The following is a 23238-nucleotide window of genomic DNA, read 5'->3' as shown; positions in this document are numbered from 1 at the left end:
TTTACTTTTCTCAAATTCGGGAAAATCCTGGAAAACCCTGGGAAAACATGAGGCAAATTAACTCATCGCTGAGTTCCTGCACTTTTGGCGATTATGAGTGAACTAAACTCAAATTTGAGTCGTTCTCATTCGCCGTGTAGCCGAAGAGGTTGCCGGTTGTGTAAACTCAACACAAGAACGCTCATCGATCCTCTTTTCGGTATCTTGAATCCGTAAATCCATCGAGCTTCCACCTTTTTTTCGATCCTCCAGCAGAGTTGTCACCTTATCTACTAATTGATCCAGTTGATATTTTTCCTCCAAATCAAAAATTCCCTCGAATGTTCCGGACTGAATTCAGACTTCATTCACCGGTGGAATTTAGCAGTTTTTTTTTATACACGGTTTGAACGTCTTTATTCCAACTAAGTATAAAAATGAAAGCGAACTTTAATCAAACCAATGCATAAACCTAGCTTGATCATTAATCGATTAAATTGTAATCTCTCTTTGTTTAGTAAAATTTTTGAGTGTAGAGAGGGTCTAGTATAAGAGAGGAGCGGATTGGTTCTCTTTATTAAGGAGATTTTCAGCCAGACGCTGGTTCATCTCCGGCGGAGCGGATTCAAAACAAGGTCTTGGCATCATATGCCTAGATGATTTCTAGCATCACTGCCAATGCAATCAAGATAGACGCTGCTCGATTGGCTCTGGCTTTGACAGTTCGTTTGGCTCAGAACCAGCCAGTCTGCTCCTCTCTTAAACTAGACCCTCTCTAGGACATACTGGTCTTAGATATGGTATAAGCTGCTGATGAAACCACAAAACCGTCACTGATGCAACAATTTTAAATTTTTCATGGCATGCTGATGCGTTGGTGATCCATTGATCCTATCGCTCGTAATCCATGTGGCCCGTGCCATAAATCTAGCACAACAAAACAAATAAATATGTAGGTAGATGTTTACTTTCGGGACCTCCCGATAGCCTTGTCAAGGCTCGACATAGTACGCTAAAGATGGCGGATTCGATTAGCGGACCGAGCAACTGTTCGGTTTGGAAATTATATTGATATCCCTTAGCACTATTGCTCTTGGCACACAATTTGCAAAGTCATGCCATGGTACTCGGAAAGGACATAATAAACAAAGAGAGCAAACATACTTTCCAATTGGAACGTCATAAGTCAAGAAGAAACAAATTTAGTTTACATTACCTCCCTGATAACAGAAGTCGCATATAGTATAGATCGTTATCACAACGAATTCACACGCTCAATAAATTCCGTCAATTCTTCGCTCCTCCATTAAAGACTACTCTATCTTCACCCACGGCTAGGCTGAAATTTACAAGCACTATTAAGATTGATGTCTTGTTTAAACAACAAATTTGCAAGTCGACAAAAGACCGACCTTACGAGACACTTCGAACCGCCATGTGACTGACTGATAAAACCGGGCAATAGCGGCTCTAGAATTACAATCTGCATCTAATTTGGCTTCTAGGTACCTATTCGTTCTATAAAAGCAAAGCCAAAAAGCAGCAATTTCTGAGGGTGAGGCTCCCAGGAGTCAGGTAACTGATCATCAGTGTGTATGTCACGAAAAGGAGGCAAAAATACGGCGGGAGAGAATGTGTGAAATTCGAAAGGAAAAACAAAACCGCTCCTCGAGAAAATAAGTATCACTGGTCAGCAGTCAGAGTCAGAGCCAGTCAGTGTTATCGCGCCCGTCCAACGGAACGCAACAGCAGTTTCAGATCAGTGAACGTAGTGCAAAAAAACGGAGTTTCCGTACTTTTAGCAGTAGAGACTACCCAAGCAGTGAAGGTATGTTGGACCCCGCATAGGAGTCCGGCTTGGTTGGCCGTTGCTATAGTAACGAGTAACGATCTCTAGCAGCGCAGCTGGCCGGGCGTGAGAAAGTGTTTTCGAGCTTGTTTCTTCTTTGTTTCGCTGTTTTTGGCGAGAGGAAAGCATAACCAGAGAAATCATATGTTTGGATATTTATGTTCTAGAGGAGAATCTACAACTGCGAGAGACAAGGAGAACACGTGCGTGCGCATAAGATAGAAATGGGATGTGATATGGGCGAGTTATATAGGGCAATTTTCACCATACGTTGCGAAATATTCGGCTGCGAGTTGAAAGTCTCTAGATGCGCAGCAGTGTTTTGAACAGTAGGTATAGATAACTATATATTATTCTTGAAGCAGAAGAAACCACGCAGTATGTAGCGAAGTGCTAAGCAGCTAGTTGCGAATAAATCAATTTAAATGGATACACGCTACAGAACAAACAGCTTTCACTTTTGAACGGAGTGGTTAACAATCAGTGGTTTACTTTACTAGTGGTGCTACTTTACCATCAGCAGCTGTGTGTTTACAAACCTTGAAATTAAGCCAACCACCAAGCAGGCTGTGTGTTGTTCTTTCTTGGAACAAATCGAAGAAACCGTGTGACGGAATTTTGTTACATTGATATTTTCTTCCACGACCAGACAGTGATTGGGCGACCTTGACCCGTTTACGTGCGGAAGGAGCGATGTGCGATTTTCCACCATCACGCAATTGACATTGATGAAAAGAAAATACGCATAAATCGTTATGCATAAAAAGGTCCTGTTGCGTTGAATAAGTTCAATAATGCTGGAAATTACACGTCGATTAATAGGTATAGATATTCTTCAATGAACTTTGTCAGATCGAAGTAGATGGTGCTGAAAAACTGACATGTTTTGTTTTGGATGATGTTTGTGTTTCGTAAATTTAACGATTTTATACTGAGGAATTGTTTATTTAATGCCCACGATGTGATAAAATTGGATCATACTCATCAAATTCGGATCGCTTATAGTCGTCGCGTTGTTTTCAATAACGTGTTTTATCGCATGAGGTGAATTTATTCCAGAAGTTGTAATGTTTCGTCTTTTGCTTCATCCTTGGAAATAACAAAAAAATGCATAAAGCGCTCTGCTTTTTTTTCGTGTTGGGTATATTCATCACTGCGACCATTACTTTGATCTATTGTGATATTCCCCGTTTTTATATTGCTTTATCAGTTATGTCGTATCACTATTTTGTAAAGTGACCGACATAGACTGACCAAAAGCATTTTCCCAGCCAGGTATTACATTTCGAATGAAATGTACTACTTTACTGGGACCTGCATTCCAAATATCTGCCAGCCCCTTATCCAGAAAAATACGCCTTTTATTGAAGATTGCTGCACAAGAGCATAGCAGGTGTTCAGAGTCTTCCTTTTCTATACCACAGAATCGACACATATCCTCTTGAAGTTTTCCTATTAGCTTCAAATGATATTTACATGGACAATGTCCTGTTATCAAACCAGTATAGACACTGAGATCTTTCTTTGGTAATTCAAGAATTTTGCTAGTCATTGAAATATTCGGAATTATGAACCGTTTCGACTGCCTAGCAATGGAAGTGTTGTTCCAATTGGTCTCTACTTTCATTTTTTTCCATTTTTTGATCTCCATTTTAAGAGAGCAAGTAGAAACTCCACAGAATGGTTCTGGTCCTATGAATTGCTGAGATGATCCTAGCCTGGCTAACGTATCGGTTTTTTCATTCCCTTCAATTCCACAGTGGCCAGGAACCCAATATAAGTTTACTTGGTTTTGACAGGCCAATTTCTGAAGTGACATTGCACATTCCCATACAAGTTTGGAATTGAATGTTGCTGATTTTAAAGCATTTAATGCTGCTTGACTATCAGACATATTCATATTAGATATTCGAATGTTTATAATTCCTGCGCAAGCATATTACAGAGCATTCAAGAATTGCTTAAATTTCTGCTTGGAACACGGTTGGCCAGTAACCCATGGATATTGAGATATCAATCCCTGGACCAGTTACTCCTGCTCCCACACGGTTGTTCAATCTTGAACCGTCTGTATAAAAAACAGTTGAACCTGGACGGATGTTTGGTCCCCCACTTTCCCAAACATTACGATCAAATTCTGCTGCATTGTATAAACGATCGAAATTATATTTTTTCTCCACCCAATCTTCATTTTTTTAATACAAGAGAATCAATATCAAACATTTTTAAAATGATAAGATGTCCTGTAAGTTCGTTGAATCCATAAAGCGCTCCTTTCAGCTTCTAATTGGATAAATTGATGCAACGGAATCAGATAAAGTAGAGCATCTAGTGAAATACTCGGTGTGCTGTTCATTGCACCAGTTATTGAGAGAGTAGCTAGTCTTTGCAGTCTCCCCAGCTTCTTCTGAGCCGATTTTTCATTAGTTTTCGGCCACCAAACTAATGATGCGTAGGATATTCTGGGTCTTACAATCGTCAAATAAATCCAGAGGATCATTTTTGGTTTTAGGCCCCATTTCCTACCCAATGTTTTTTTACTTATCCAAAGAGCATTTATTCCTTATTAACAACCTGCTCTATTTATATGTGAATTCCAGTTAGGTTTACTGTCAAGAATGACTCCCAGATACTTGACTGTTCGTGAAAGTTCTAAAGAGGTTTCTTTCAATTTAGAGTTATTTATAGAAAATTTCCTTTTCCGTGTGAACGGTACAATAGTGGTCTTAGAAGGGTTTATATTCAACCCTTCTTTAGCGCACCACGACGAAACATAATTTAAAGCAGTTTGTATTCTATTTGAAATGACATTATCAAATTTTCCTCGTACTATTATGACTATGTCATCAGCAAAGCCAATTATCTCGAAGCCCTTTGCTTCTAAGTTTTTGAGAAGTTCGTCAACAATTAAAGACCATAAAAGAGGTGACAGCACACCTCCTTGAGGACACCCTTTTACAGCTCTAACTGTTGTGTATGAGCTTCCAAGATTTGCTGAGATTTCTCTTTTAGAAAGCATCTCATTAATCCACTTAACGATGCTTTTGTCGAATCCACGCTTCAACATATTGTTTTTCATGGAGTTATAAGATGCATTATCAAATGCTCCTTCAATATCAATGAATGCTGCTAGTGACATTTCTTTTGATTCAAAAGATTTTTCTAGTTTTGTAACAACCCAAGTAACAATTTCCAGTTGAAGAAACGCTTTCGTTTTGATTTTGTTCAGCTGCATGTTGAATAATAATTGCACAATGTGTTCACCACAACTTTTATAAAACCCTTGTTTACACTCGTTTGGAGAACCTATACAACTGCAACACAAAGGTGTTGTCTAACGTATTCAGTAAGACGTTTGCCCAAAATCAATTTCTTGTTGAAGAAACGCTTCCATTGTGATTTTATTCAACTGCATGCTGAATAATAACTGTACAATTTGTTTATTACAACTTCTGTAAAACTCTTGTTTACACTGGTTTGGAGAACCTGTTCAACTACAGCATTAAATGTCTACGCGGTATAGGAGTAGAAGCAACTTTTATACAACGTTTATAGATACATATTTAAACTCAAGCTTTATTATTTTGGTGAACGCTCTTATACAACGTTTGTAGACACTTCTTGACAGCTGCTTTGAAATTTAGTAGAGAGTGAACCTGAGAGGCATTTGTTGCACTCTTTTATGACTCCTAAATAATCATTGTACAGCAAGCGGTGAAAAGCGTTTATAGCACTTTTTAATGACTCCTTAATAACCGTTGTGTAAGTACTCACAATATTCACAGATTAAAATTAATTTAACAATTGTTGTGGTACGCCAAAATAATTGCTTGTACAGTTTTTATTAATTTAATTTATTTGAGCACATTGAAAAAATATGTAATTATGCCATAATACACATTCTGTGATCATGGAGGAAGTAGTAACTAGCATCGGTTTAATCTTTGATTGATATTCTTTCGATTAATCTCCCTAATAATTAATTGAGAGAATTTATCTAGAAATGTTATCGTTGATTATATGATATATGTCTTAAATTAATGTTTGCATTTATTAATAAACACCTATATATATAATTTACCTCTACTCCACCGAGGGTTTCTCGAAGCAAGATTCGAACTCATGATCCCGGATTGCCAGCCGCTTCTGTTTCCATCTGCTCTATTCTTGAATACATATTTTGATCATATGAGAGAAGTATATGAAGCTCATCTTGAGTGACTTCTCTTGCAGTCGAATAATCATTGCCTTATGGTCATATAAACGTGCCTATCACTTGTGCTATTTTTAGCAACAAAATTGTGGTTGGTGGTTGGTCGAACGTAAACAATCATTTAAGAGTGCTCCAAGCAGCTTTTGAAGCTTTTAAGCAAATGGCAATACAACTACATTCTTGTTCAACTCTGGAAGCTATTATTCAACGTTTGATCAACTCAGGTGTTGTATAAGAGCTCCCAATGGTTTGTTATGATGCGTTTATTCCACTTTCTATATAGCTCTTGTCAATCGGTTTAACTAAGGTGCTATAAAAGTTATCGTAGGTCTTATAAAGCATATAGTTAAACCAAACGTAAACAATCATTTAAGAGTGCTCCAAGCAGCTTTTGAAGCGTTTAACCAAAAAGGCAATACAACTACATTCTTGTACAACTCTGGAAGCTATTATTCAACGTTTGATCAACTCAGGTGTTGTATAAGAGCTCCCAATGGTTTGTTTTGATGCGTTTATTCCACATCCTATAGAAGCTCCTGTCAAACAGTTTAACCGAACGTAAACAATCATTTAAGAGTGCTCCAAGCAGTTTTTGAAGCTTTTAACCAAATGGCAATACAACTACATTCTTGTACAACTCTGGAAGCTATTATTCAACGTTTGATCAACTCAGGTGTTGTATAAGAGCTCCCAATGGTTTGTTTTGATGCGTTTATTCCACATCCTTTATGGCTCCTGTCAAACAGTTTAACCGAACGTAAACAATCATTTAAGAGTGCTCCAAGCAGTTTTTGAAGCTTTTAACCAAATGGCAATACAACTACATTCTTGTACAACTCTGGAAGCTATTATTCAACGTTTGATCAACTCAGGTGTTGTATAAGAGCTCCCAATGGTTTGTTTTGATGCGTTTATTCCACATCCTATAGAAGCTCCTGTCAAACAGTTTAACCGAACGTAAACAATCATTTAAGAGTGCTCCAAGCAGTTTGTGAAGCGTTTAATCAAATGGCAATACAACTACATTCTTGTACAACTCTGGAAGCTATTATTCAACGTTTGATCAACTCAGGTGTTGTATAAGAGCTCCCAATGGTTTGTTTTGATGCGTTTATTCCACATCCTATAGAAGCTCCTGTCAAACAGTTTAACCGAACGTAAACAATCATTTAAGAGTGCTCCAAGCAGTTTTTGAAGCTTTTAACCAAATGGCAATACAACTACATTCTTGTACAACTCTGGAAGCTATTATTCAACGTTTGATCAACTCAGGTGTTGTATAAGAGCTCCCAATGGTTTGTTTTGATGCGTTTATTCCACATCCTATAGAAGCTCCTGTCAAACAGTTTAACCGAACGTAAACAATCATTTAAGAGTGCTCCAAGCAGTTTTTGAAGCTTTTAACCAAATGGCAATACAACTACATTCTTGTACAACTCTGGAAGCTATTATTCAACGTTTGATCAACTCAGGTGTTGTATAAGAGCTCCCAATGGTTTGTTTTGATGCGTTTATTCCACATCCTATAGAAGCTCCTGTCAAACAGTTTAACCGAACGTAAACAATCATTTAAGAGTGCTCCAAGCAGTTTTTGAAGCTTTTAACCAAATGGCAATACAACTACATTCTTGTACAACTCTGGAAGCTATTATTCAACGTTTGATCAACTCAGGTGTTGTATAAGAGCTCCCAATGGTTTGTTTTGATGCGTTTATTCCACGTTCTGTATAGCTTTTGTGAATCAGTTTAACTAAGGTGCTATAAAAGTTATCGTAGGTCTTATAAAGCATATAGTTAAACCGAACGTAAATAATCATTTAGGAGTGCTCCAATAGCTTTTAAAACTTTTAATCAAATGGCAATACAACTACATTCTTGTTCAACTCTGGAAGCTATTATTCAACGTTTGATCAACTCAGGTGTTTTATAAGAGCTCTCAATTGTTTGTTGGGAAGCGTGTGAAGAGCTGTTACTGTTGATTTACCAGCTTGATATGCAAACTGATATTTACTCAAAGGAATTGTTATCAAGTACGTTGATTTTATATGCTGATCTATTATTTTCTCCATTATTTTTAGCTGATCGGCCTGAAGGATTTAGAAGAAGTTTTATCCTTTTTATTAGCCTTCGGAATAAATATAACCTTTACTTGACGCCAAGTTATCGGAATATAACTTAATCTTAAGCTTGCTCTAAACAAGCCTGTTAGAACGGATGTCAAAGTTTCTTTTCCTTTCTGAAGTAGTACTGGAAAAATTCCGTCCCTACCTGGTGATTTGAAAGGAGCAAAAAAATCAATCGCCCATTCGACTCGTTTTTCTGTAAAAATTCTATTGGCCAGATTACGAGCGTCTTGCCTGGAAATCTCTAACCCAGTCGATACATTCATTGGTGTTTGAACTTCCGTCCTGATTTTTTCAGAGCCAGTTTGCGCTGCACGTGTATTTTGGTCTTCATTTCTGTTGGTAATTGAACATGGAAAGTGTGTTTTCATCATTGTTTCTAATGTTTCTTCCACAGACTAAGTAAAAGTGCCGTCTTCATTTTTAAGAGTTCCTAAGCCATTTGAATGATCTTTTGAAAGAACTTTTAGCAATCTGGCAGCAACTGGAGTATTTTAAATGTTTTCACATGTATGCCTCCAGTCCTTCCTTTTAGATCTTCGGATTTCCTTATTATAACATGTGAGGGCTTCCCTGTATTGATCCCATTGTCTTGTTATTTTCGCCCGGTTAAATAGCTTCCGGGTTTTCTTTCGAAGTTTCTCTAAGGTTTTATTCCACCAAGGTACATCCCTATTCGTAGAGCGTTCCTTTGCAGGACAGCTGTCGTAATAAACTTGTTGGATTAAGCTTGAAAGCTGATGAGAATTTTTTTCAAGTTTATTGCATGTTTTTGAACATCCTCTCAAGTTGTTGACTCCAACTATAAGCTTTGAGTTGTATTGCTCCCAGTTAGTTTTCCTGGGATCTCTTATAGTTTCAATGATTTGTTGATTAACTTCATAATCAAATATAATTTGCTTATGATCGGACAAAGATACTTCATCCGATACGTGCCAATTTTTGATATTGTCAGAAATCGTTGGACTACATAGTGTTAAGTCAAGAACATCTTGCCTAATTGTGTTTATAAAAGTTGGATCATCCCCCTTATTACATATATCTATTTCATGTTTTGAGATAAAGTCTAAAAGGCACTCACCTCTGCTGTTGATGTCTGAACTGGACTGATGCGCATTTGCGTCACATCCAACTATGAATGCTTTATTTTGTTTCTTGCAGTAAGACACAAAATGTGCAACCTCTGGTGGCGGTACATCTCCCACGTCTCCAGGAAAGTATGCTGAAGCAACGTAAATTTCCGTTTTGCCGTGGGTTGTTGGCACCTCCATCATGATTGCTACGATGTCTCTTTTAATAAATTCTGTAATCGGAAAAATTTTAACTTTTTCATTTACTATAATGGCAGCTCTTGGAGATAGCTGCCCTTCATCATAAATTAACTTACATGATTTTGTAGAAATTCCTAGAATCCTACTTTTGTTTGCCTATGGCTCCTGGATTAACGCTACGTCCAGTTTACTTTCTGTTGATCGTTTGTAAATAAATTACAGCGGTTGCTCCCTTTGCATGGTGCAGATTCACTTGAATACATTTTATTTGCTTACTTTTCATGTTGTTGATTGGATTTGCTGCACTTATTGGGTCGAACTTTCTCCCCAACATTGGTCCTGCGGTATCCGATAGGTGGATTTATATTCGCCTGGAGATTTATTTCTCTGTATCCCAGCGCTGATCCTGTATCGATCATCGTTTGTGCTCTCGTTAACTGTATGTGTAGTATGACCAGAATCTAGTTTTTCTTCCATGTCCTTGACACCACTGGATCCTGAGATTTTATCTGTATGATCTACGACCGTTCTGTTATCATCAGTTTTCTCGTGGGTCTTATCGGAGTCATGGTCACTCCTGTGTTCTGGTCTCCCACGATCATTTGATTAATTTCTTTGAGCGCTCTGCTTAAATGAAGCATCAGACTGAAATCTTATTAGTATGGCCAACTGTTATGTCACCTGGGCATCTCTCAGCTCAGTCGGTAAAGGCGCAGCTATAAAGCAAGACCATACAGAGTTCGATTCCCGGTCCGGTCTAGGAATTTTTCGGGTTGGAAAATTTCTCGACTTCTTGCCACACAATTATATGTACTAATGAAAAAATGGTACAGGCATCGAAAGCTCTCAATGAATAACTGTGGAAGTGCATCTAGAACACTAAGTTGAGAGCACGCAATAGCTGATATGCGATAAACAACAAGTGAAATGCGATGAAGAAGAATTGTTATGTCACCTGACAGGATGTTACTTTTGTAAAAAGATTCTAAGCATCCGCGGAATTCGTGAATGTGACTGCTTACGGGTAGTCCCCTCTATGAATGACGTATCAATAGCGGTAATTTTACCTGGAGAGGGACGTGCTGTCAAATCAGCCTACTGATCATTCTTGTATGAAAATGGTTCCAAACGTAAACAAACCATGCAGGTTTCTTATGGCTTGTTTACGTTTGGAACTAGTAATACGAGTTAGACGACGATTGTTTGTATTTGACAGCCACATCCCACTCCTGAATGTCACAGATTGATCTTTCTTTGCTATTGCAGCGTTGCCAGTATTCCAGATTTATCTGGATTTTCCAGATTTTTAGTCGTCTTGCCAGATACACAGACAGACCATGCATGTTTCCAGATTTTTTAAATATGTTCCAGATTTTCCCAGATTTTTTAACATACTGCTTTTAAAAATATCACTGCCATTGATTTACCCTCTAATAAAAAAATCTAAACTTGCTACTTTAATTATTCAAGGCCATCAACGTTGGATATTATTGGAATTCATTAAGCTAATTCTGAAAATAGTTCACAGTTAAGTGTGAGGCGAATTCCTTGTGAAATCAAAGGAGAATTTAAAACTAATTCTGAATAGAATTACATCCATCTTTGTGGGCTTCGTAGTAGTGCGGTGTCATTCGTTGTTCAGGCGTATTGTGAGTGCCACGAAGTGAGGGATCGATTCCCGCTCTAGCCGGTGCAAATTTTGGCAACCTGAAAATTTCCCTACTGGTCTAGTGGGTGTGGTGTGTTGTCCGTTGTCTAGTGTTAAATATTTAGTCTGTGCAACCTCTGGTTGAAGACGGTGTCAATTTTCTTGTCAACTTTGATGAGATTTTGTCAATAAAGAAATTACAATCTGGAAGAGAAATCATAGAAAATTCTTATGATGAAACTTAAGGAGTATGCTGATACAAATCGTGAGAATAATTTCAATGGAATTCTGTCCAATGTTTCTATGGAGATTAATTTTAATAAAATTTTAAGCGCAATTTCTGGGGCACTTTCAAACCCATTTTTGCAAGGTACTTGAGTACTTAGGTAATACTAAAAAGGATTTCAAAACAATTCTGACCTTACCTACAAAGAAGTTTAAAGGGAATTATCGGATAAGTCTGAGAAGAGTGTGACTGTCATTCTGAAGAGTGTACCAAGGAAATTGTTAGGAATATTTTAAGAATTTCATAGAGAAAAATGAACACAAAATTGACCCAATTCTTGGGAATTATTACCAATTTGAGGGAGTTGTGGAATTGGAGAGTGATGTTCCATGCAACATTGCAAGTTTTATAGAGGTTTTAAAGCATTCTAACAGTCTAAATCATGGTCTACAGAACCCATATAAACCCATAAATGTTACTGGGGTTATAAGAGATTACAAGAGGTAATGCTAAGAACTCTTAGAATGTTACTGGAAACGTTTAGATATTTTCAAGATTATTTAAGGGGAATATAGAAACGAAATATGATGGAATTCTAGGATGATTCAAATTGAACTAAAAAAGGCGAATATATCCTGTGAAGAGTTCCAAGTAAATTCAGACTAACAAAAAAATGCATGATCTGGGACGCAGGAAAAATATTAATTCCGGAATTTAGAATCGTTGCAAGATCCAGAGACTTCAAAAATGAAGCTATCAGACTTTCATTTTAGTAATATAATAAAATTATTCATTGGCATAATGGTCATGCGAATAGTGGAGCTACCCGTAGTTTAGGTAAACTGTGTGTGAGTTCCACGATTTTAGGCTTTGATTACCATTTCAGCCCGGTGAATTTTGCTCCAAAATAAAATTGCCTGCTGGTCTGCTAGGTGTTGTGTTTTGTATGATGTCAAGAATTAAACTGTTAATCTGATCAACCTCAGAGTAATATTAGAATTATTTAGAACTAATAAAATCCTTAAATTCTGGTACTGCATCAAATAGTAAGGACTACATCGACTATTAGTTAAAAAAATCCATCCCATCAAATTTCCTTGATTCTTTGCTTCTCATTCTTTTTTAAAAAGTTACAGTTCAACCCCAACCATATTTTCTGCTGTATTTTACCCACATTTAACTCAATTATTGAAATGCTGCGTAATGGATATTTGAACTTTTTGGGCCCACCGTGTCAATACTTTTCAACTTTTGGATGATTTTTGCAATGCTAACAAGTTATTTGCTTATCTAATTTATTTAAACATGTAATTCATAACCATTCTAGCACTTTAAATAAATTCCAGATGATCATACTGACCTATTTTTACGGGAGATTGGCACATCACTTTGATTTCAATAGCATTATGTTAAAAAGAGGATTTTTTGGAGCATCCCAGATTTTTCCAGAATTTATATTTTACCTGGTCCAGATTTTTCTGAAAATGACCTGGCAACGCTGATTGTCATGGAAGGTTCTCACAGCTAAACATATCCGGAGAACTTTGAGATTTGGGCGTAATTGATTTTGTAAACATACCCGTCAATCGCCGATTGCTCGTGAATTAAAGCTTTTAAAACAACTCAAACATGATTGAGAATGGCACCACTTCCAAACCAGCGAACGACTCCTTTCCTTCGACCGTTCAGTTACACCGGAGTGGACCTTTTTGGCCCGATCATCGTTGTCGTTGGGGTATGTTGTTTACGTGCTTTGGAACACGGGCTATTCATTTGGAAGTGGCTCATAGTCTTTCTACGCAGGCGTGTCTGATGGCTATCCGACGTGTCGTATGTCGACGGGGAGTTCCTGTTGAATATTTCTCTGACAACGGAACAAATTTTGTTGGTGCGAGTAAGGAGATTGTGAAGAGAATAGAAACAGATTGTTCAGAAGCGTTAACACGGAATTTCAACTCACCTTCGGCGCCACATTTCGGTGGAGTGTGGGAACGGCTGGTCCGATCAGTGAAGGAGGCGATGAAGGTATTGGACGATGGTCGTAAATTAACGGATGAAGTGCTTCTCACGACCATGGCTGAGGCCGAGGATATGATTAATTTCAGGCCACAAGACGTAGGAAATGTTGGATCGTTAACTCCAAACAGTTTCCTCAAGGGGCAACAGGAAAGCGAAACTGAATGTATCGTGCCACCTAGCGACGAAGTCAAAGCACTACGAGACAGCCACGAGCGTTCGCAGATACTGGCTAATCGCCTGTGGAAACGATGGCTAGTCGAGTGTCTTCCGCACCTCAACCAGCGTACGAAGCGGCACAGCGAACAACATCCGTTGGAAGTTGGTGAGATAGTCTTCATAGCGGATGACAACAACCGGAAGTGCTGGGTACGAGCGATAGTGGAAGAAGTGAAGCGAGGAGTCGACGGCAGGATCAGGCAGGCGGTGGTCCGTACATCTAAAGGAGTCTACCGACGACCGGTCGCTAAGTTAGCGGTGCCTGAGATACGGAGCGGTAAATCTGGCTCCATCGGGGAGCCTGCGCCAGTGTTACGGTGGGGGGGCTGTTGAGGCACCGGTGACGTCATAGCTGGCGACTAATACATGCGCAGAGAGGGAGAATGTGAACCTGAGTGTAGCTGTCAACAGCTACTGGATATGAACGAAGAGGAAAACAGGATAAAAACAATAGTAAATTAATTCGGAGAAAAGTGATTCTGGATGTGGACATTATTAAATTTGATCAGATTAATTTAGTAAAAGTAGCTAAATACAGTGAAAGCGTGGGTGAAAATTAGGGATAAAGGTGAAGAGAGCAGTAAAAACAGAACACTGGTAACACTATTGCAAGGGAAAACTATTGATTTTTGAGCTGTTGTCTACAAATCGACTGCTGCAAAAAAATAGTTCTTTATCGATCCGAACAATTTGGTATAGTTTGTTTGCGAGATTGAGCGTTTATTCGAGAGAAATCGGCGATTGACTTGTTTGTTTACAAAAGCAATTACACCCAAATCTCAAAGTTCCACTTTCAATTAGAAGCTGGAGCAGGTTTTGGAATACAAAAGATACGCCTAATAATGTTTCTTGTCAACATTGATGTTTGCAGCATATCTGAGATATGGCACAAACATCAAAACGGCCAGGCCTACTTATAGTCACTATATTTATAGTCTGGCGGATACAAAATCCTGCCAACTGGCAACTTTGACTTATTCAATAATAATCAGGCACCCCGTGAAAATGTTCAAGAGTTTGCAGAAGGTTTTCGTTGTGCGCAACATATTTTTTTTTTCGTCTGTGCAGTATGAATATCAATGTAAACAATTTTAGGCGGAATAGGAGGAAATGTGTTAAAAGAATATCGATCAACTTACACTTTTCAACGGCTGCCTGCAAAATTACCATTCCATCCGTAAAAAATCTATCAAAAAGTATATTATTTGTCGTCTACGCATTAGCCGTGTCGATGTTCTCCATGAAAAACATAAAAATAGCATTCAGAAATGCATTGACAAATTATCAACTTAATTGGTTTAATTTTTGTTCGATTTATTTATCGTGACGATCACAATACTTCGACCACATTGATCTATAAAGAAACAGTGCTCGATTGGCTCCCGCAAGGGACAGCTCAAATTGGCTCCCGTCATTGTCTCCGCCAGACTATGAATATAGTGACTATAGGCCTACCATAGAGGTAACTCTAAGACCACTGGGTCCCGAAGAAAATCATTATTATTTTTGGCTCACTCAGTACCAGAACAACGGTCCCAAGCAGTCCCAAGCTATTTCACTCACCCCTGCATGTTCTGCATGAATCCACACACCCCTGATGTTATCTGTCAAACTTTCATAGCGAATCAAAACAAACATAGTGTAGTAATAGAATTTCAACTAGAATAGGGTACGTTAATCGTTTGCTTGGGACCAATAGGCTACTAAAGTGGTGAGCCAATTTAAAGTCGTTAGTTTCGTATTGATTGTTGGGCCTACTGCGTTGCATTTGCTGCAAAGATAATTCTGTGAAGTGATTCGAGTTTAAATAAATATATTTAAACAGCGATGCATTTCATGAATCTACAGGGGTGGAAGGATGCGTGGACATATCATACCAAATGCTCCAAGTTATGTAAGAATGAATTTAATGTGATGTAATGAATGCTTTATATAATATACATAGTATAATTGAAGGATCTCACCAAATGCCAAATGCTCATCAAATTCCTAATTTTCCTCACCAAAACTGGTCTGCTCGTGTGATCATCAACTTTTCCTAGCTTCAAATGGAGTACTCCTTTGGTTGCTTCTTCTTGGTGTGGCTGTATCGGACCGGAAGATTGAATGTTGGAGGTTCAATTGAGATTTATTTTTTTCGTAACTGCCACTTAATCGGAGAACCAGCTATTGTTGCTGTACATTACTTGGTATTACGTGAACCCTGATAGGGATCTCTGAGAATAAGCATAATTTTCAAAACTGCTTCTAAACAAACAAACAAACGTGGAGTGAAAGCACGCACACGTCCATTGACTGGCTGCCAGGATTCGTGGTTATAGAGGAATTTACGTATTCTCGGCAACCTAAGCAGCGACCTTCTTTCTATAGTCTTTTTCTCTATGGAACGCACACATATGCAGTATTGGTTTGTTTACAATCTTTTGCTGCCAGCTGCTCTAACAATTTCAGTCGAAAGAATTGTCAAAAACTGTTTTGAAACGCTTTTACAAAGCTCCAATCTTCTCTAGTGAGAGCGAGTATTGTCGGCAACCAGTTTTTCTTCGGCAACCGTTCCATTTGAACTGCATGTAAATCTGCTGTTCTATTATCGGCAACTCGAAATCAGCTACAATTTGTAGTGCGTGTGTTTCATTTCAAGAAAACCTTGCTAGATTGCTTTTTCTCAGTGGTAAAAATATAGTCAAACTGAAGCTGAAAGCATAAGGAATCGTTTGCATGCATTCAGCGAAGTGTTTTCGTAAGAAAATCCAGTGAAAATAGTGTTTCAATTTGGGTTGCCGAAAATAGTCTGGCATGCCGAAGCCGTCATTTCCCCTAATTAGAGCACGGCAGTCCAAGAATATCAGAGCTTCCATCCCTTTTCCGAACAATAATGGGCTTGGTGACGATAAAACGCTGTCCAGACTGGAGAGTTATAACATGTTATAACGGTTGTCAAATAATTGCAACACAGAAACCACCATCAAGATAGCGCTATAACATGTTATAACCACAGAGAACAGACGTTCAAGCTCGGTCAGAAACTTGTGTAAAATAAGTGGGAACGTCGCCGTTACGTGGTGTTAGCATCTCCTGATTTTCTCTATAAATTTTCCACTTTGGCGCTAGTATCGATAAATTTTCTGTTGAAAATTGCCACTTGGCGCTACTAGCACTTAGTGTCTAGTGTAATTTGTGCAACGCCAGCGCCATCATGTTGTCAAAGAGGGTTTTTAAGTGGGGAAGTCGCCGTTAGTGGCGCTTAAGTCGAATAGGAATCTTTACACAAGTTTTTAGTGAAATTTTGTTCGAGCCTCCATGTCTGTTCTCTGTGTTATAACTCTGTAGTCTGAGCGTACTATAAATATGTAGAACACACGGACAGAGTACGATCCGACTGATACGTTTTTTCACGGCGCACGGTCACTTTCGCTTCACTCTAGTGGAGTCGTATTTGAATGTTTGGCTATCACTAATTAAAACTATTTATTTGCACATCAGTTTTGGCCGAAACAAGCGAAAAAATATGACAGTGAAAAAACAAACACGTTCGCTCGTGACCAGAGCCAACTTCGATCTCCCGAGAGGTTTCATGATTCCAAGGATCTTCAAAAATTCCGGAAAATTTTAGTACTGCAGAAAAGAACTTTCGAGACAATAGAAACCAGTGAAATAATCGGAACTTCGAGGATTCGCAAAGCCTGATAGTTCTCGAAGTACTGAGTGTTTTGTTTTGAGTGTTCCTGAGGTGTGGTGATTCCTTGGAATTCCTTAAATTTTCTTTTAGAGCTAGAAGTTCCAGAACTTCTCCCAGAGCAGCATCAATATCAATAGTTCTTGAAGTCCCAGGACTTCCAATATCTACTGCAGTACCAGAGTTTCATAGAGGTGTTAAAGTATCTGGTGTTCAGAGAATTCATGAAATTTTTAAAGCGATTCTTACAGTTTGGAGAGTTCTGTAAGTTTCGGAACTTCCGATAGTTTTTGGATTTTTTTACAGCTCAACATGTTTTAAAGATCGTGGAGTTGCGAGAGTTTTGAAAGACATCGGTGTCCATGGATTGCTCGAAGATTTAAAGAGTCATTTAAGCTTCGATCCAACAGTTGCGAAAGTATTAAGCGTTCCCAGTGTGCTGAGTTGTTGACCAATTTTCGCTACCCAAAGACGACGACGTTTCTGCGATCCATGACTTTGTCATTTTTATTGTCTAGGATTTCCTTCTTCGACATTCCATTGCAGGTTTCACTAATTCACCAAAATGTCCAGTCCGGTTCGAGTGGATAGCACGACAACGAACCCGTCGGACACCGACGACGATGGAGGGCTAGTGATGCGTATCCCCACGGTAACGTCCAGTAACGGTTCGGTCTCGAAAGCCAGTGCAATCAACGGAAACGGCATCCCGCACGTTAGATCACCGTGGCAACGGAAGCCACTGATCGACACCACTCCTACCGGAAGTCTTGATCTTAGCAAGCTTTCAATGCGGCGAAACTCCAGCTATGGGAAGCTGCCGTCGGAGAGTCCGGAAGCAAAAGTGCTGGTCATCTATACCGGTGGTACGATCGGTATGATGCGAAACGAGAAGCATGGTGAGTCAAAAGGTGTTAAATGATGGTATGGGACCAAAGTTACCTCATTTGTTGTTGCTACTTGGCTACTACTGATCGGCTTCAACTCGTCTATTGATGCAGTTCTAACGCGAAGCTCAAACAAACTTAGAAAACAGCGTATTCTCGTATATTTATTGTGCGTCATTCTAGTGGTAAATATTTCCTGTTTTCGTTACAGCTTTGGAACCCAGACCTAACGAGTTTGTTCGCAAAATTCGCCATTATCCTAACATGCACGATGATGCCTACGCTTCCAAACGATACGGTCCAGCGAAGAATATGGCTCCCTTGGTGCTTCCCTACGTAGAAGGCCAACATCGACGAATTTTGTACCAAATCTGCGAGTATGAACCCCTTCTCGATTCTGCCAACATGGGCGTGACCGATTGGGTCCGAATCGCCACCGATATCCAGCATTCGTACGAGTTCTTCGACGGCTTTGTAGTTCTGCACGGAACGGATACTCTGTCCTACACTGCTTCGGCACTTTCCTTCATGTTTGAGAATCTCGGCAAGACGGTGATCATAACTGGATCGCAAATACCCATCTTTGAAACACGAACCGACGGGAAGGATAACTTCACCTCTGCCTTGATCCTAGCGGGAAACTACGTCATTCCGGAAGTGTGCGTTTTCTTCAACAGTCGGCTGTTCCGAGGTAATCGAACAATCAAGGTGAGCAGCGGCTCGCTGGATGCGTTTAACTCGCCGAACGCAGCGCCGCTGGCAAAAATAGGAATCAACATGGAGATCGACTACCGGTTGATCTTCCGTCCTTGCACCGTAGAGAAGTTCAATGTACACGTGCAGATGGACGAGAATGTAGGCCTGCTGCGGCTGTTCCCCAGCATTTCAATGGCTACGGTAAAGGCATTCCTACAACCCCCGATGCGAGGGGTGGTACTACAGACCTATGGAGCCGGAAATATTCCCTCGAATAGGGCTGATCTGGTGGGAGCATTCCGAGACGCATCCGAGCGCGGTGTGCTGATCGTGAACTGTACCCAGTGCAATGAAGGATCAGTTTGCGATCTCTACGAAACCGGACGGCAGCTGCACGACATCGGCGTCGTTCCCGGGTTCGACATGACACCGGAAGCGGCGCTGGCCAAGTTGGCGTACGTCCTCAGTAAGGACAATTGGAACCTCGAAACGAAGAAGTTGGTAAGTTATTGATTGTTTGGTCAGAATTTCACGAAGATTTTAATTTTTCGAAATCTTTTAGATGCTTAAGAGCAATCTTCGCGGGGAATTAACTCACGAGAAGACACCAGACATGCAAGAATTCGATCTTATAGATGCAGTTGCCCGAACTCTACAGCTGAATTCAGCCAAAGAGTTGATCCAGTTGAAATCGTCACTGTTTCCAGCAATGGTGAATAGCGCAGTTCTTGCAGGAGACATTTCAAAGGTTCGTTAAGTTACTTCTAGTAGTATCGTAGACTCATCTGAGACCTTCTTCGAACAGATCAACAACCTCAAAGGCTACGGAGCGAATCTATCGGCTGAGAACTATGATCGGAGAACAGCTCTGCACGTAGCATGCTGCGAAGGTAACTTGGAAGTCGTCCAATATCTACTACAGAACGGAGCTGCCGTCCACATCCGGGATCGCTACGACCGGACGCCACTGATGGATGCCATCGTGAACGATAATTACCAAGTCATCCGATTGCTGCTCAAATGCGGAGCTCACTTGACTGGATCGATTCGAGCGATAGGCGAGAGTTTGTGCAGTGCTGCTGCCCGGAATCTGCTGAATCGGCTGGAATCGTACCGTATCGCTGGGGCGGACCTCTCCCAGAGTGATCCTAGCGGGCGAACGGCACTACACGTCGCTGCTATGTACGGAAACCTGGATGTCACTCAGTATTTGGTTAAAAACTATGCAGAAGTCAACGCTGTAGATTACCTCGGACTAACACCCCTAGATTATGCTGTCAAAGTCAACGCAAAAGCTGTGATCGATTTCCTGCTGGAGAAGGACGCCAAGCGCGGCGACGATATGGAAGTGATGCCACTACCCGATTTCCATGAATCATTTGATTACTAGACCTGTTACTGACCTTTATTAAGTTTTAAAAATACATTTAGGCTTCCAATTAGCTTGACACGGAAAGTATTACTTCCTCCTCGACTTGGTCAACTTTAGAATTCTTTGCACCGTTTCTGGTTTGATTCGACACGATGGAAACGCTTGCTCGCAATTGAGATTTCGTCTTCCGACGCGGATCGCATCGTCAATTGCGGTACCGGTGGTAAATTGCAATGCCCAATCTGCTTTACTCAGCCCGTTGATGACGGTGTCCAGCTTGTCAGCACGGTTCTCGTTGACGTTGTTCATAGCTTCCTTCACGTACCAACAGGTCGCCCGTTGCGTACAAGCCGTCGAGTCAATGTCGAATTTCTGTAAGCTCTTGTCCACAGCTTCCAGCACCGTCCAAATTGAGCTCCAGCTGGGGTGATCGGAGGCTGCGGAGAAGATTTTGGTACCATCATTACTCGGATGTTGATAGTAGATTGAGTTTGAAGCTTACCCCGTTCCATTTTGTTTGCTGATCGCATTAGGCCCCACGATTCAAGAGGCCTCATCATATCACCGTCTTTGAAGAGTCGCACCACCATACCTAATATGGCACCTGCAACTGCGAGGGCCCCCGCTAGGACAACCGCTCCAACGTTCACATTCAGTGCAGGAAGACCCTAAAATATGTCCTTTAATATGTGTGTGTGTGTGTGTGTGTTTATCGAGTATGGAAACATCACCTTCTTAACTGACTGCATAACTCCATCAACGGAATCTTTCACGGGGATTGAAAGGAACGGAATGTTAAAATCCATTTCAACCTGAAAAGCGCGGTATTACCAATGTTGAATGAATATTACCCGCGGATCTTTAGTTGCTAATTTAGCAACATGCTTAAGGTGATTCCTTGTAGAGTCCACAAATGACCACCACGTTGGCTATACATGCACTTCCACTTCGATTTTTCAGTAACACAAATCTCGGAAATTAATGCCCCATTTCACCGGAAATTGCTACTTCATGTATGCTGCAGTACAGCAAACGGGGAGTAACAGTTTCATTGTGGTACGTATAGTAGAAGCTGATATTTGTGCACTTAAAGTTTCGAAGTGGTTACGAGAATAAGGATCTCACAGCGAAACACCTTAAGTTCTGCGTTCTCATACCTCAATGTTATCATTTTTCGTGTTAAAACTGATGAACTTCGGCTCGCGCTGTCTCCTGGCACTCCTGAACTTATGGTTTTCACTGAATGCCAAAATATCCGCTTCACTGTCCATCAGCATCTGTTTGCTCTGGTACAATCGATGCTGGATTAGAATGCTGCTGTTTCCACTCTCCGCTTGTCCCGTACTAACCCTCGGAATAACCATCATCATGAACATCAGACTAATGCCGATTATCGAGCCGGTTCTACCAAAGACGACTAAAGCGGAATGCAGCATGTTGTCTGAACTGGTGCCGTACAATTACAAAACTGATGAACAAAGTCAAAAACCGATTCAGTAGAAAACTTTGCAAACCTTAAAAAAGGTGGTGGTTTTTTGAAAAATATCGCATAATAAATTAGGTGCTCTAATTTGTGACGGTAGAGTAGCGCCTCAAAAAGGGGCCATCATCGCGTTGCAACACAACACAATGGAAATGTGCAACGAAGGATGTGATGATATAATCCGATTTGAGTCGCAGACACAATAGAAAGCGAATTGCATACATATGCGGCAGGTAAGAATGACAAATCTATGAGCATCACAGTTGGCCAAGAAGGTATACTTGTGCACGTGTTTTGAATTAAGACAGCAGCTTGGTTGCTTGGTTTGGCTGAGGAGGAACTCTACGGAGCGTTAAATTGAACGTGATAACGAGGGAGCAAATGAAGTAATAATACCGTATCATCGAATTTAGCCGTTGTGGGATTTTGTAAGTTGAAAATTACCGCAATAACGACTGCGCCTGGGGAGATTCCTTTAATTTATAATAATTGCACTATGATAGGCGCATATGCAAGAAAATGTCCCCCAAAAATACGACTTTATATGTAGCAAGAAATGGTTACACTGTGCATTACCATTCATGTCCTTCAATTGGCTTCAATGTTCAAAGAATTGTTATTTCGGATATTTGCTGTCAACGCACAGAATTATGATGCTAAACGAACCAGAGAAAATCAAAGGTGGGCACATAAAGCGCTAACCACTAAATCATACTTTTGGAAATCATTTTATTTTCTAACGTTTATAATTTCAGATTAAAACGACTTTTTGTGCAGGAGACAGGAGTACCTTTGATACCAGGCTATTCAAGAGTGAAAATGATGTTTCAACATCAGGTTTTGGATTTTAGTTAATTGACCTAAAGTTTAATTTAGAGTTTAGCTGTTTAGCGATTTATCCGCTAAATCACACTTTCTGTTAATGAACTTTATCTAATCTAATCAAATACAAACTCAGTCAGCACGAGAAAGCATCCTGGAAATGATTAGGTTGATACTAATATTGATATTTGCAGAAAATCTGAGATGTGACACAAACATCAAAACGGTCAGGCCTACTGCGTTGTATTTCCTGCAAAGATAATTCTTAGAAATTATATGAGTTCAAATAAAAATATTCAAACAACGAAGCATTTCTTGAATCCACATTGGTAGAGGGATGCGTGGACATACAGTACCAAACGCTCTGAGTTATATAAATGTGATTACAATAATAATATGTCATGTAATACATTACACACTAATCGAGTCAGTACGGTTTTACTGAGTTTTTGAATTGCGGAACTGTTCGGTAAAAGTTTAAAAATCTGTGGAAAATTTATTTATGAGAAAATTTGTTCTGAACTTGTACAGACTTAGTTCTGTTAACCCCATTTAATGATAGAAAATAAACTTGGTCGATTTAATTGATTCCTTACGCATAACGGTCGATTGAATTTTTACCAATTTTGACGTAGGACTACGTCTTTGATTTCTATATCTATGGGGGTACACTTTGTGAAAAACGAAAATGGAACATGTAACAAATTAAGAAAGATTTTGAACGTTAATAAATCAGCTGCCCCTGGTCCAATTTCAAT

General features: G+C 39.8%; 2 protein-coding genes across 3 annotated transcripts; one reads left to right on the top strand and one right to left on the bottom strand.

Annotated features, from left to right (window-relative positions):
- The first annotated feature begins 1564 nt into the window (after nucleotides 1-1564).
- Nucleotides 1565-20235, top strand: LOC135697437 (L-asparaginase). 2 transcript variants are annotated; one of them, XM_065217114.1, is made up of 5 exons: nucleotides 1565-1807; nucleotides 17767-18119; nucleotides 18319-19304; nucleotides 19366-19551; nucleotides 19609-20235. In XM_065217114.1, exons 2-5 carry the CDS (start codon nucleotides 17786-17788, stop codon nucleotides 20191-20193), a joined length of 2091 nt encoding a protein of 696 aa, XP_065073186.1. In that variant the 5' UTR covers nucleotides 1565-1807; nucleotides 17767-17785; the 3' UTR covers nucleotides 20194-20235. The 2 variants fall into 2 exon arrangements, with proteins under 2 accessions (XP_065073186.1, XP_065073187.1); XM_065217115.1 differs by lacking the exon at nucleotides 1565-1807 and adding an exon at nucleotides 2215-2650.
- A 27-nt stretch (nucleotides 20236-20262) lies between these two features.
- On the bottom strand, nucleotides 20263-21616 carry LOC135697486 (uncharacterized). Its single transcript, XM_065217234.1, has 4 exons — nucleotides 21333-21616; nucleotides 20907-20987; nucleotides 20678-20843; nucleotides 20263-20612 (listed from the first exon to the last, which is right to left on the bottom strand). Exons 1-4 carry the CDS (start codon nucleotides 21609-21611, stop codon nucleotides 20263-20265), a joined length of 876 nt encoding a protein of 291 aa, XP_065073306.1. The 5' UTR covers nucleotides 21612-21616.
- Between the last annotated feature and the right edge of the window lie 1622 nt (nucleotides 21617-23238).

This window comes from Ochlerotatus camptorhynchus, unplaced genomic scaffold, assembly GCF_037179485.1.
Source record: "Ochlerotatus camptorhynchus isolate MF236.1 unplaced genomic scaffold, CSIRO-AGI_Acam_v1.1 ptg000070l, whole genome shotgun sequence".
Classification (NCBI taxonomy): Eukaryota; Metazoa; Arthropoda; class Insecta; order Diptera; family Culicidae; genus Ochlerotatus; species Ochlerotatus camptorhynchus.
Note: the sequence above shows the minus strand (reverse complement) of the source record. Positions and strands in the feature narration are given on the sequence as shown.

What these genes read in the sequence shown, in the direction of transcription:
- LOC135697486 (XM_065217234.1), bottom strand. Translation starts at nt 21,611, where the DNA reads ATGCTGCATTCCGCTTTAGTCGTCTTTGGTAGAACCGGCTCGATAATC. An exon ending in TTATGCAGTCAGTTAAGAAG is followed by an intron (nt 20,844 to 20,906) that starts GTGATGTTTCCA and finishes GACATATTTTAG; the next exon opens with GGTCTTCCTGCACTGAATGT. An exon ending in AGCAAACAAAATGGAACGGG is followed by an intron (nt 20,613 to 20,677) that starts GTAAGCTTCAAA and finishes TCTTCTCCGCAG; the next exon opens with CCTCCGATCACCCCAGCTGG.
- LOC135697437 (XM_065217114.1), top strand. Translation starts at nt 17,786, where the DNA reads ATGTCCAGTCCGGTTCGAGTGGATAGCACGACAACGAACCCGTCGGAC. An exon ending in ACCTCGAAACGAAGAAGTTG is followed by an intron (nt 19,305 to 19,365) that starts GTAAGTTATTGA and finishes GAAATCTTTTAG; the next exon opens with ATGCTTAAGAGCAATCTTCG. An exon ending in TTGCAGGAGACATTTCAAAG is followed by an intron (nt 19,552 to 19,608) that starts GTTCGTTAAGTT and finishes TTCTTCGAACAG; the next exon opens with ATCAACAACCTCAAAGGCTA.